This window comes from Pteronotus mesoamericanus, unplaced genomic scaffold, assembly GCF_021234165.1.
Source record: "Pteronotus mesoamericanus isolate MK-2021 breed Mesoamerican mustached bat unplaced genomic scaffold, CSHL_Meso_final scaffold_408, whole genome shotgun sequence".
NCBI classification, from domain to species: Eukaryota; Metazoa; Chordata; class Mammalia; order Chiroptera; family Mormoopidae; genus Pteronotus; species Pteronotus mesoamericanus.
The window spans coordinates 1,259,148-1,272,428 of NW_026555315.1; the positions used below are offsets into that span (position 1 = coordinate 1,259,148).

Below are 13,281 nucleotides of genomic sequence, written 5' to 3' on the forward strand. Positions count from 1 at the left end.
CCTTTAATGGGCGAATAAATATTCGCTGCTCTCAACACAGGATTTACCAGCTGCAGCAGTGGATTTATGGGCGGACGACCGTGGCATGCACAGGGACCCCCGCAGCCACGCGCCTCCCACACGCTCCCCCCGCCCCCGCTGAGCAGACCTCCCGGCGCCCGCGGCGAGGCTCTCCCGCCCAGTGCGTCCCTGCCCGCGTGCTGGCCTTGCCCTCTCTGGCCAGTCCCGGAGCAGAAGTTAATCACTGCCCTGAAATGCCGCCATCGCCCGGGCGTTAAATACCAAGCACACGTCTTAAACGGAGGGGAGGTGATGTTTTTACAGGGAACGCCTTGCAAGCGCACGGTGCAGCTACCTCACGCTCACGATGTGGCCCTCGGGGCGCCGCTGCAGGCTGGCCTTCACCACCCAGGCCGTGTGCTCCCGGTACGTCATGACGCGGCTGCGGGCGCAGAGAGGCACGGGTCAGGGTCCAGGGCGGGGGCCGGCGGGGGCCGCTGTACCAGCCGTGTGGCCTCAGGTGAGTGACCAACAGCTGGACACCAGCTCCCCAAGGTGGGGCCACCTGCCCTCCAGCGCTCGCCCCGCCTGGTGCCCATGCCTGTGCTCCCCGATGCCACTTCCTGGGTGGGCGGCGGCCGGGCCCGGGAAACTGGGGAAACTGGCTCAGGGAGGCAGCGCTGGGCCAGACCCCTGCCCCGCGCATCCTGCATCGCCGTGCACGGCTCGCGGGGAGCGGGGCCGCCGTGAGGCAAGCGCGCTGCCGCCAGGCCCCGCAGCGCGGCGCACCCGCGACCCCGGCGCCTGGAGGGAGCCCGCGGGGCAGCGCGGCCAAGTTACCATTCGCCGAGCGCCATCCTCCTGTCGTAGACGCGCACGGAGCCGTCACCGAGGCCGGCGACGATGAGGGACCGCTGGGAGTCGCAGGACAGGCTCGTCACACAGCTGTCGGCGCCCGTGGGGATGTCCTGGGGCGGAGCAGAGAGCCGGTGAGGCCCTGCGGTGCTGGGCCCCCGCGGGTGCCGGGCTGCCTGCCGCCCGGGCCAGGACCCGTGCCTTCCGTCTGCCAGGGAAGCCGCAAAGGCCTGAGGAGGCCGAGGGACCCGCGGGGGCCACCGGGGGTGGAGTCGGGCCCAGCGGGCGCCTGAATGGCAGGCCAGGAGGACAGTGCCCGAGATCTGGCCCCCAGGGCTGCTGCTGGCAAACACGCCTGCTAACAACCGGCTTTGGTGCCTATTAAACTTTTTGGCATCTCCCTCTTTCCTACAAAGAAGGAAGCACTTTGAGCAGCTGTGAACGCGGCCCAACACAAAGTCGTATATTCACTTAAAACATGACATTATTTTGTGATTATGTGTTGCAATGTGTTTAATGTGTGGCCCAGGACAACCCTTCATCTCTCAGTGTGGCCCAGAGACGCCCAAAGTTTGGACACCCTGGCAGCAGGGGCTCTGAGCTCAGGAGCCGCCTCCCTGCTACGCCTCCTGGCGGCTGTGAATGGGGCGAGAGGCAGGAGCACGCAGGCAGGGAACCACAGCCCACACGAGGGCGCGTCTCTTCCAGCCCGGGAGGTCCTGCCTTCTCTGCACAGGCGCCGGCAGAAGCTCCGCAGGCTGGGGAGCGGCAGCTGTGGGGGCTGAGAAGGCGGGAGCAGGGCGGAGGTGGCCTTGCCAGGCGCCCGGGGCCTGGGCTCCCGCTTTTCCAAGAAGCCTCGGCAGCGGCTGTCCTCCCTGCTCTTTGTCAAAACTGACAACAAAAGGGCGTCGTCCTAATTTAAAATATTCTCGCCCTGCCATTTCCTGCTCTTCCCTGTTTTGCACAGACAAATCAGTATCTGAAAACGGTGAGGACTGTTTAACGGCACGGCTGGGCAGGTCGCGGAGCCACCGCTGCGTCCAGACAGGCCAGCTGGTTTCCAGGGGCTCCGAGGTCGGCCGCACACGGCTCCCTGCGCCGAGGCCCCTCTCGTCCAGCGCCCCCACCCCCGGGGCAGTGACACCGTCACGGCCGCTCAGCGACCCCCAGTGCTGGGTTTCCGCGAGGACAGCGTCGACGGTGGCGGGGGCCGGGTGCCAAGCAGTTACCTGAACCTTCACCTCGCGGTCCGTGTCCCAGACGCGGATGATGCGCACGTCCCCTGAGCTCATGAGCAGGCCGGTCTCCTGCTCCCAGTCCACCACCATCCCCGCTCCTGGGGAGACAGACAAGTGCAGGCACTGCCCCGGGAGCCGGCTCTGGGCAGACAAGCCGCTGGCCCGCCAATGCGAGCTCCGGCTGGGGCCCCCGGGGCCCCCAGGCCCGGGGATCCGGTTCAGGGCCCCAAGTCGGAGCCGTCCCTGGACCCTGGTGGACCCAGCATCTGCTGGAGGGTCAGCGCGCCCCCAGGGCCTCTGTCCAGACCCCAGGCAGGCGGTGGGAGCTGTTCCCGTGGCTGGGCGGTGGCTCCGGGGCCGAGCAGGGGCCCCGCCGCCGCCGCCTCCCGAGGCCGGGCCGGGCTCTGCGGCCGGGGCTGAGGCCTCTCCCACGTGGGGAGTGGGCAGGGGAGCCGGCGACTGCAGTAGGGGGGGCTGGATTTAGAATAAGGCTTAACTTCAAATGCTGGCCTGTACACGTTTAAAAACGCAGAGCGGAACGCGATGGGAACCCCGAGCCCTCCCACAGGCGGGACAGCTGCTGACACTCTGCCCCCATCGCGCCTCTTTTGAGATCTAGCATTTCAGACACAGCGAAAGCCTCCCTTGCCCACTCGGTCCCGGGTGAACGTCCTGCGGGGACGGCGCCCGCCCCGCGCGTCAGCCAGGGCAGCAAGGCCTGTCTGCGGAGCCCTAGGCGGCGGGAGGGATGGCCTGGCCCTGGTGTCTGTGGGAGCTGCTGTGGGGACCGGCGAGCCCGTGGGCTGGGACCAGGGGCTCTGGGGACCCCTGCCCTGGCTCCAGAAGGGTGGGGCTGCGAGCTCGGCCGTGCCCACCCCCCCCGGCCCGTCCCCTGCAGCCGCTCAGCTCCGCCACCACGTGTCAGCCCGGGGCCGCCAGGCACCCGCACGCGGCCTCCACCGCCCAGGCACAGGATGTGGCCCACAGAGGGATCAATCTGGGTGCAAACAGCACAGAACACAGGTCCCCCGCTCTGCCAGCGACGGAGCTTTTCCCAGCAACACTCCCTTCAAGCCAGGGACGAGGGGTGGGGCAGGTGCACGCCAGCCGGTGACGTGCCAAGGCAGGTCAGAGGTCGGCTAGATGGCCACCCCACGCAGCCTGTGTCCCAGGGAGAAAGAAGTGCTTTCCTGAGCCTGGGGGAGCCAGCTGCGTCGCGATTCCAGAATTGGATGTGAACTCCACGGCCCGCGGAGCCGTCCCGGGGGCGGGGGGCGGGACTGCAGGACCACCCAGACCCCCCTGCAGCCCTGGGGCCTTCCCAGCCCCGGGGAGGACGCACCTCGGGTCGTGGGCAGCATGTCCGAGAGCCCCTGCCAAGCGGTCACCATTTCTGGGTTCTTTTCCAAATCGGCGAAATTCTTCCAGACCCTGATGGCGCCGTCGTCTTGGGGAGAGAAGAGAAGGTGGTCAGAGTGCAGGCCGGGCTCCCGGTGCGGGGCGCCGCAGGGGTGCGGCCCGCAGACTCCCCACGGGGCTGGCCGAGCTGGGGCCAGGCTGGCCCCGCGTGTCCTGCTCTTGCCGCGGGGCCGGCTCGTGAGGGGAGAGCCGCACGCACCGAGGGATGAAGTCTCGGCTGCCCCCCGCTTCCTGTCCGCCCTGCACACGCAGGAGCCGCACTGGGTGCAGGGCGTGTGGCCCTGCATCCTCTGGCAGACGGCGGGGAGGTGCCCCCGCTCCGCCGTGGCCTGCCCCCCTCCTGGCCCCGCACACAGCCTGGCCCAGCCCCACGGCGGCCCCGCCGCAGGACGGCCACCTTGGACGGTGCAGGAGGACGAGGCCAGCTGGGAGACACGCCCGGAAACGCTCGCTGCGGGGGGCCGCCGACCTCCACCCGGTCTCCCTGCCCCCCAGCTTCGTGACAGCGAACCTGCCCCGCTCTGGGGCGTGCATGTTGCTTCTCCCCTGGGACCCCACGGGAAGGACCCTCGGTCCCTCTCCTGGGCCTGCTGCAGCCGGACCACCCTCTCCCCTGTGCCTGGTGCCCAGAGGTGCTGGCGTGACCTGCCCCAAGCCTCCACGAGCTGGCTGGCCGCCCGTATGGCCTGGAGTGCTGCCTGCAGCTGACGGGGACTGGCTTTGGGGCGCTTCCTGGCCTCTCCTGGGACAAGGGCTGCCAGCAGGACCCGCCCCCACCATGGTATGCCCTTCCTGGGGAGGGGGGGGTGGCCCAGGAGCAGTTTGAAAGGAGAGAAAGAGCATGTGGTTAGCGTGACCAGACCAACTGTCTCAGTGGCTCGGAAGCCGGGACAGGGCAGGACAGAGCAGCCCGGGGAGGGCAGGATAGGACCGATGGGGAGGTGGCCGTCAGGAAGAGGGGACCTGGCCTGAAGGGGCGGCTGGGGACCCCGGCCGTGTCACAGTGGGGCCTGCCTCCCTCCCTCTCCCCGCGGGTGTTGCGGGGGCCGCAGGGACAAAAGCCACAGGTGCCTCTCCTGGCCTGGGAAGAGCCGGGTCCCAGGGGAGCACACAGTCCCCGGGGACACCGGCCGGCACGGGTCACCGTGCTTCCCCAGCTCCGGGTGAGAGAGGCCCTTCCCCCGCCGCGCCCCCGCCACTTCGCGACAGCAGCCTGCAGGGGCGGCAGGGCCGCGGGGACTCAGGGCTGCGCGTGCCCGGGGCCCACTCACCGGTGGCCGTGAGCAGCAGCGAGCAGTCCTGGCCGTTCAGGTACTCCATGGCGGTGACCCGGGTGTAGCGGGGGTTCCCGTTGTGGAAGTAGTCCAGCTTCTCCCCCTTCTCCCAGTCCCAGAAACTTGGGGCAACAGGAGAGAACAGGCTATGAACCCCAGGGGGCCCCCCACGCCCCCAGGACAGCCTCCACCAGCGAAGCAGACAACACGCGACGGAGGACGTGGAGAAACGGGAGCCCCGGAGCATGGACAGCGGCACCCAGGCTCCTGAGAGTCACTCCCCGCCCAGACTGGCTGCGCGACCCAGGGTGGCAACGACGTAGGTATGAGCAGAAAGGACGGAGCCCTGTGCCTGGCAGGATGGGCGGCTAAACTCGGGACTGTTGGTGTCTCTTGCTGTTACCGCTGTCATAATATTAATGATTAGTGAAGATAAATGAACGTCTACAGAACCAACGTTAAAGGGGGCTGTTCACACGTGCGCGTGCGGGCGGCCGGGGGTCAGAGGTGCCTCCCCCGGGTTTGTTGACCTCGCTTCCTCTCACAAAATCAACCCCAAGTTGACTTTGTCTATTTTATGTTTTGCCTTCCTTTAGGTTGTGCTAAAAGTGAACATATTTTGAAAGACCTAAAAAATAAAACCTCATCATATTAATGTGTTTTTAAAAAGGTGGAAACCACCCAAGTGCCCCTGGATGGGGAAATGCATAAATGAAAGGGGTCTGTTTATGCAACAAAGTATCACTCGGCCCTGAAAAGGAGCCGCCGGGGCTGCAGTGTGGGTGGGCCTGCGGACACCAGGCGGGGGAGGTCAGCCAGGGACCCCGGTGACCCCACTGCGGGAGGAAACTGGGGCGGCAGAGGGCGCAGGGGGCCGGGGGCGCGTTGGAGTTACGGGTTAATGGGGACAGTTTCTGTTTTCCGAAATGGGCAAGTTCCGGAGGCAACGGTTGCCACATTGTGAACACGCTTGATGCCAGACGGTGCCACAGGACAAAGGAGGGAAGGGGGCGGGGGCGGGAACGCCCCGCGACGGGGGCAGAGCTCGTGGCCAGGGCACTGGGCGTTGCGCGCGCGCGCCCGCCCGCCTCGGCGGAGGCAGCGCTGCGCCTACGTGGGCTCCTCCCGGGGCCAGGCGCCCCGCCCCGTGCACAGTGGCAGGCGGTGGGGGCTGGGAGGCTCCCACCACCTGCCCTCCAGCCCCTCCCACAGCAGCAGCCCAGGTTGGGGGGGCAGGGAGGAGGGGACGGAGGCGGCGGGGAGGACGCTCTAGTTGTCACACGGGCGTCACACCGCCGGGCTGACTGTGCCCAGTGTCCGCGCGAGCTCACCAGATGCTGTCTTTGTCAGCGACGGCCACGCACGGGGTGAAGGGGTGGAACTTGACCACGGAGGGGACCCCGGGGTTCCTGTTCAGGAAGATCTGGTCGTCCAGCCTCGTGATGCCTGCGCAGAGGGACGCGCCCTGGGTCTCGGCCCACAGGCCACCAGGCCCAGGCCCCGCCCCCACGCCCGCGCCTGCGCCCCCCGCCCCTCACCTTTCTGGATGAGCTGCTGCGCCTGCTTTCGGACACGGCTGTTGCGCAGGAACCGCCACTCCCGCTCCTTGCGGACCTGACTCTCCATGTCGTGCTCCTCCGGGATCTGCAAGCACCAGGCCCAACGTGAGGCTCGGCAGCTCGGAAGCTGTTATTTGCCAGAAAAAAGGCCCCTCCTCCCCACAGGCCGAGGACCTGGGTCCTTGGTCCGGCCAGGGCACCCGCCACCCAGCGGAGGGCTCCCACAGAGGCGTCCCTGAGCGTCTGCGGCACACGGGATGCCTGGCTCGGCCGCCAGCCTCAGACTCGGAGGGGGCCCCGCTCCGCCTGCGCCCGGGGGCCGCTCCTGCCTGGTGGGGGGCTCTGAGGCCGGGACCAGTGGGGAGCAGATGGAGGACCCGCCCCCCGGGCCCAGCAGGGAAGTGGGGGCAGCGGCCAAGATCCGACCGGGAGCAAAGGGAAGCGCTGCTTGGAGAGTGAACACGAAGCTTTGAGAAGCGAGGGCCAGGGGCCAGGGCCCGGGTATGTTTTCTGCAGGACGGGCCAGAGGCCAGACCTCGGCTGGCTGAGCCGGCAAGGGCTGACAGATGCTTCACACGTTCCAAGGCCAAGTCAGCGGGAGACGGGGACGGCGTTCGCACGTCTTGCCTTTGTTCCTTCTCTGATGCCAAAGGGAGCTGGGCACTGGGTCAGAAGTGATGGGGGTGGTGGCCGGGGCAGGGTTGCCCCATGGCAGCCGGGGGTGGGCTGGCCCTTCTGGAGCTGGTGCTGCCCCCCGCCCCCGCCCGCCCGCCGCCGGTGCATCCGGAGGAGCTGAGCTGCAGCCCGGGCGGGTTCACCGGCGCCTGCTGCCCCGAGGGGCCTCGGCGCACCTCCTCCGGGAACGGGGAAGCAGGCCAACCGCCCTGCCGGCCGCTCCTCGCACAAGGGCCCTGCCTGCCCAGCTGTGTGCGTGTTCGTGGGCGGGGGCTATAGCCAGGCGTGCGAGAGCCGTGTGGGAGAGCGAGCCGCACCTCGCCGGAGCTGAGGTCCATGGGCCCCGAGTGCGGCCACTTATTTGAATGATGAGGACAGGTTTCCTTAGTCACACGTGGCCCGGCACCTTGGGCAACCCCGACTCATCTTTGATTACAAAGCAAAAACGCCCCCGAACCTCACTTCCGGGGCCTGCGCACAGGAGACCGGTGGCAGAGTGACGAGACCAGGGGCACAGTACGCTGCGCTCCTGACTCCGCCCGGCTCTGCTCAGAGGGAAACCTGTTACGATCGTGTGCCTCCCACAGAGACGGGCGCCGAGAGCCCAGGGGGCCTCGGGGGGCGGCGCCCCCGTGGCACGGGGCGGAGCCAGACTTGCCACGTCCCTGGAAGAGGCAGGTGAAGGTGCTCGGACAGAACTCACAGCAAGTCTGGGACCCTCAGGATGCGGAAAGGGCGGCAACAGAGGGGACGTGGACCGGAGCGGCGGGCGAAGCCTGGTCTCACGCCTGACACGTGCTGCGTTTGCCTCGCCTCGGTTTCCTACCCCCCCATTTGTTTAACAACAGCCCGCCCCCTCCACGGCGCCTCCTGTGGGCGGCGGGGGCCCGCTGTGACGGACGGAGGTTCCCCCTCCCACTCCCTGTGGCAGCTGCCCCCGCCCTTCCAGTCACAGCAGGGCGGCCACCACGGAGGAAGCTCTGAAGGGCGGAGTCCACCCGTCCTGGGCTTTCACTCCTACCCGCCTCTCCACGGGGCGTCAATGACGTGGAATTCACACGCAGGAAACCTCTCCCTTTCGGGGCGGGTTCTGAGTTTGAGCAGAGCTTCGTCACACAACCGCCGCCGCCGTGGAGAGAGGAGCGGGGCGTCCCCCGCGCTCGGTGCCCCACGTCTGCCCTGCCGGCACCGGCTGCCCGTTTCCTGTCCTGCCGCTCGGCTCCGCCTTGCGTTTTGCGGCCCTATCACGGTCTACTCGCCGGGTGGGGGACGTCGGGCGGTTCCTGGTTTTCACTGATCACAAATAAAGCCACTGGACGCAGTCCCGGGTTCCTGGGTGAACGCAAGTTTTCGCTTCTCTGGGGGGGACGCCCGGGGCAGAGGGGCGTTTCCAGCGTCTGTGACACGAGCATCTGCGCTGCGACGTCTGAGTTCCCGCTGCTTCGCAGCTTTGCCAGCGCATGGGGCTGGCAGAGCTGACGGCGTCGGCCGCTGTGACAGCCGAGCAGTGGGACCCGGGTCGCCGCAGGTCCCTCAGGGCGGCTCACTTTAGACACGTGCTTCACAACTGTGCCTTCAGACTGTGGCTCCCGTTTCCCTTTTCTTAACAGTGTGTGTCGCTTGGGCAGTTCATCGTTTTCCCCTCGTAGGGTTTGTGCTTTTTGTGTCTTATTAAGAAACCATCACCTAATGCCAGGCCAGAAAGAGTTTCTTCTAGAAGTTTCACGGCTGAAGGCCTCACATTCCGGGCTGTGACCCACCGGGACTCAGCTCCTGCAGGGGGTGCGAGGGCCGGACGGACGGCCACCGTTCTGGCAAAGGGACCACGTGTGGAAAGGCTCCTTCCTCCACTGGGCTGGGGGCTGTCTGCACCGTGGCTGAGACTCGATGGGCCGCGCCGCTCCGTCCTGCGACCAGCAGGCCCTGCCGCCCGGGCCCTGGTCGCGTCAGCTTCGCCGCGCGTCTCCAGAGGAGAGGACCAGTGCTCCTGCTGGGTCCTGGTTCAAACCCGTTTTGGTTTCTTTGTTTTCTCCATACGTTTTAGAATTGGCTTGTCGATGTTAAAAAAACCTATTGGGACTTGGATGGAGAGACTGTATTGATTTACAAATCAATTGAGGAAAAACACTGTTGAGTCTTTCAACCCACAAACATGGTCTCCATTGATCTAGGTCTTTTCTGATTTCTCTTATCGGTGTTCTGTATTTTTCCGAATTGGGATCTTGCACGCGTTTTCTTTTTGGTTTACATATGAATTATTGTGCGGCCTTTTTTTTTTTTTTTTTTTTTTGGTGCTACCGTGAACGGTTTAATTGCACACAGAAACACAATGGGTTTTTGTGCAACGACCCTGCATCCCGCAGTCGCACGAGGCCCACTCACTCCAGCCGTGTCGTGCCGGCCATCGGGATCCCCGTCCGCACGGCCAGGCGGTCTCCACCTGCGCCCGCCGCCTTCTTGCCCCTGCCCTGCCCGGGACGGACGGCAGGATGGGGCCAGGAATGGACACCTCAGGCATCCTGGCCTCATCCCTGGTCCTGGGAAACCTCTGTCCCATCCCAAGGAGAAGTCAGCGGCTGGCGCGAGGTGAGTGTCCGTCTGTCCCCACGTTGCCGAGCCTCTTCCTCATGGACGGCTGTTGAATCCTGTCCAGTCCTTGGCCTGCCGCTGAGATGAACCTGGGGTTTTCTCTAGTCTGTTGACACATCCAGTCACGTGTTTAACCTAGAAACAACCCAGAAGCCTATCACGTCAGAGGGACAGTCCACCTCCCTCACTGCAGCCTCATCTTCCGGAAAGGACTGTGCGAACAGCTCGGTGGGACCATCCAGGCTCCGCCGATGCCTCTGCAGCCGGCAGCGCAGGGCTGACGCGGACCTGGCACCGAGGAGACCCAGCCGTGCCCGCACCGGGCGGTGCTCACGACCGCGGTGGCCGAGCAGAGTCCCACCATGGAGGGGCGTCGTCCCTGGTCCGGGCCCCTCCTGGTGAACGCCCTCGCTCTGGTGTCTGTGTCTTGCTGTTACTCGCCGGAGTGACTCGCCGGAGTGGGCATCTGTGGAGTGGGCCTGGCGCGATTAGGGGACACCCGTTTATAACTTTGAAACCTGTGACCGAGGAGCCCCGGCCGCGGGGGCCCCTCCCTGCCTCCCAGCAGGACCCGCGAGTGCCCATCTCCTGCACCCTGGGAAGCCCCCTCTGCACAAAATCAACAGGACCTGCCGACCGGAGACTGGGACGTCCTCCTCCTTTGGTAATCAGAACAAATTCCAAGCGTCCCTTTTTGAAGCACAGGACAGACCGCTTTTAACACTCTTTCTAAAGCAGACGAGTGCTCAGGGACCCCCAAGGGGGAGAGAGAAGGCTGTTTCCTCCATCCAAGGGCGCCCAGCAAAACGCCCCTTCCCAGCAGGCCTTGGGGTGCGCCGGGGCTGGCCGCCAGGGGCCCCACGTGACGGCAGCACTGGGCGCCGTTCCTGCTGCCGAGCGCTCCCCCCACCGCCGTCCTGTGGGGCCGTTTGGGGCGGGGCCGTCGTGGAGGCGGACCCCGGCCTTGAGCCTGTTCAGGTTCCACATAACACAGGCTAATAGCAGAGTTCCCAGTGCGTTTAATTCCACAGACACGTCATTAGGTGGTTGATTAAATTAAAAGAACATCATGCGAACACCACCTGGAAAAAGGAATTTTTTTTTTTAAATAACGAGATAAAATGCGTGTTTGGAATAGGTCTCTAATTGTGTAAAAGAAAAGGCGCCGGAGCTGTCACGGCCCGCCGCGTTGCAGCCGCCGCGCGGAATTACAAACTGACCACAGCGGAGCTTCGCGTTCAGTCACAACACCCGGAGCGTCACCCGAAGCCGCAGGCACACGAGACTGTTCCCAGTCTCTCAAACCCCGAGGACCAGGTACCCCGAAGACCTTGCACTGTGTCCACTCTGTACACGGCCTGGGTCTTGCTTGCCTCTCTTTTTAAGAATTTTGCCAGAAGCATGGCCTTGCGTTAATTTTTGAGCTGAATTTTTAAGCGGCTCTGATAACCACGTATCAAGTACTTCAGGACCTGCAGCCTTCCTCCCGCGGTGGGACACTGAGCGGGTCCCCACTGCGCCGCCCTGTAACGCACACAGATCGCCCTAACTCGGTCACTCCCGAAGTTACCATCCCAGCCGCTGTGGCCGGGCCGGGGGCGAGGCTGTGCAAGGCGCTGGTGCTCGCAGCCAGGCCGCGCCTGGGGAAGTCGGTCGCGGGGAAGGGGAGCGGGCTCTCCTGCTGCTCGTCCTCCCTGGGCTGAGCAGGTCAGAGCTAACTGCCTGCGAGGCAGGCGTGGCGGTGAGCACCCCGTGTCCTGACCGATGAACACCAGGGCCCCTCGGGAGAGGAGAAAGCAGGGGCGAGGCTTCCTGGGAAGGAGCCCGAGGCCGGGAGAGTCTGCAGACGGCTCTGACAGCTCCCGGGGATGACGGCCCCAGGCTCCGCTCCGAAGGGGTCACCCCGTCACCCCGTGGGCGGCTCCCCTCTGCAGCGGCAGGAACGCCTCACGCCCTGACTATGGCAGAGTTTAACCTGAGCGGTGGTCTCATGGGATGAGCCAAATGCGCCAGAATCAGCCCCTGAGGATTGGTCTTTATGAAAGTCAGCGAGCTTAGCCTCAAAGCGCAGAGCCGCCCTGCCAAGGCCTGGGGACAGGCCGCGAGTGGTCCTCGCCTGGAGGCCGAGGAGCCTGGGGTGGCCCTGCCAGTCGAGATGAAATGGGGCATCTCACACGGGCAAGCTCAGAAATGGCCGTCTCCCCTTCTCCCTCTCTCTCTTTTTGGGGCAGACACACAGGAAGGTAAATGAAGTCCGTTTCTTTGGCTGTTTTTTTAAACTGTGACCACCAGCTATCACAACAGCAATCTGGGGTCACCCTCCAATGGTCGAAGAGGCAGTGGGACGGGGTCCCAGAGGGACAGTGCTGGTGGCTGGCGCAGCAGCACCTTTGGCCACCTTCCTCTGGCCTCAGGTCAGGGCCCAGGGCCCGGGCCAGCGGGCGCCGGCCACCAGCTCGGAGCTGAGGTCCTGGAGCCCCAGGGGGAGGCTCGGAGGGAGCCAAGTGTGGCCCGGGCGTGGCCAGGGCAAGGGTGCGGTACCTTCATCACGGGCTGGGCGAAGTACCGGGCGCTCCAGTCGCAGAAGCCCGTCTGCATCGTGGCCGAGATGAAGCTCCGGTGTCCGGCCGCGTCGTCCGGGTCGTCGGCGGTCTTCCGGGCGTGCGGAGAGGGGAGAGGGGAGAGGAGAGAGGGGAGAAACAGTTAGACAGGCCGCCCTGCCGTTCTGTGCGCACGGAGCAGCTCTGGCTGCAGACGGAAGGCAGAGGTGGGCCCCGGGGGACCCTGGGACCCGAGTGTGTGGACGGGGCTCCAGGAGGCGGCATCGGGAGGGCCGCCCGAGTCCGTACGCAGGGAACCGCGTCCCCTGGGGGCCGGCAGGGGCTCCAGCTGCACCGTGTCCGGGTCTAGCCCGAGAGTCTGGACTGCGCGCTGGGCGCACGCGTCTCCCTCTGCCCCACGGCCGTGGGGCGGGCAGGGCGTGGTACTGTCGTCACCATCGTGCCCTTCTTGCTCCAAGGCCGCCCTGCAGGCTGCTCCACAGCAGCCTGACAACCCACGCAGCCTGCACATCTGTGGCTGAGACCCCGAGGGCCCTGCCTGGGTGGCCACCCCGTTAGGCGCGCTGTCCCCCCAAACGCAGAGACTGGGCCCTCCCCCGTGGGGCACCTGCGGAGTTGAACGGAGGCGCAAGGCGCTTCCCACAAAGGGAAGGCAGGCCGGTGGCTTGGCCTCGTCTCGTCTCGTCTCGTCTCATGGACGCGGCCAAGAGCAGCCCCCCACGACGGGCCCACGAGCACCCGCACGCTGGGGCTCGAGTTGCGAGCCCACGGCGTGGCGCGCGAGGGCGTGTACCTGGTCCGGGCCCTTGTCGAACATCTTCCGTGTGCGGGGGAACTGGTGGGAGTGGGGTGTGTATTGCACGCCCGCGGGCCCGGCGGCGCCCGGCCGGCCCGCAGGCAGCTCCCGGCTGACCGGCTGCTTGGCCACGTCGCTGGTCGGGCTGGAGCTGCTTGCACTGGACGTCGGAGGGGAGCCCCTGCCGTTGGGGAGAAGGCACGCGGCGTCACCCTGAGCCCACCACCCGGACGCCAGATGCCCGCATCCCCCAGCCGCCCCAGGCTATGGCCCGGGGACCGCGAGTGGGGCTGGGACGCAGCTGCAGGAGGCCAA

The 13,281-nt window shown here is 66.1% G+C and overlaps 1 protein-coding gene across 1 annotated transcript in view; it reads right to left on the bottom strand.

Annotated features, from left to right (window-relative positions):
- Positions 1-13,281, bottom strand: part of RPTOR (regulatory associated protein of MTOR complex 1) — a 137,990-nt gene that overhangs the window by 1,956 nt on the left and 122,753 nt on the right. Inside the window, exons 23-31 of the mRNA XM_054593278.1 lie at positions 12,964-13,147; positions 12,151-12,261; positions 6,325-6,430; positions 6,118-6,232; positions 4,784-4,908; positions 3,436-3,540; positions 2,085-2,191; positions 841-968; positions 356-442 (exon numbers count right to left, since the gene is read on the bottom strand). Coding sequence (XP_054449253.1) covers positions 356-442; positions 841-968; positions 2,085-2,191; positions 3,436-3,540; positions 4,784-4,908; positions 6,118-6,232; positions 6,325-6,430; positions 12,151-12,261; positions 12,964-13,147 — 1,068 coding nt within the window. The remainder of the gene's footprint in view (positions 1-355; positions 443-840; positions 969-2,084; positions 2,192-3,435; positions 3,541-4,783; positions 4,909-6,117; positions 6,233-6,324; positions 6,431-12,150; positions 12,262-12,963; positions 13,148-13,281) is intronic.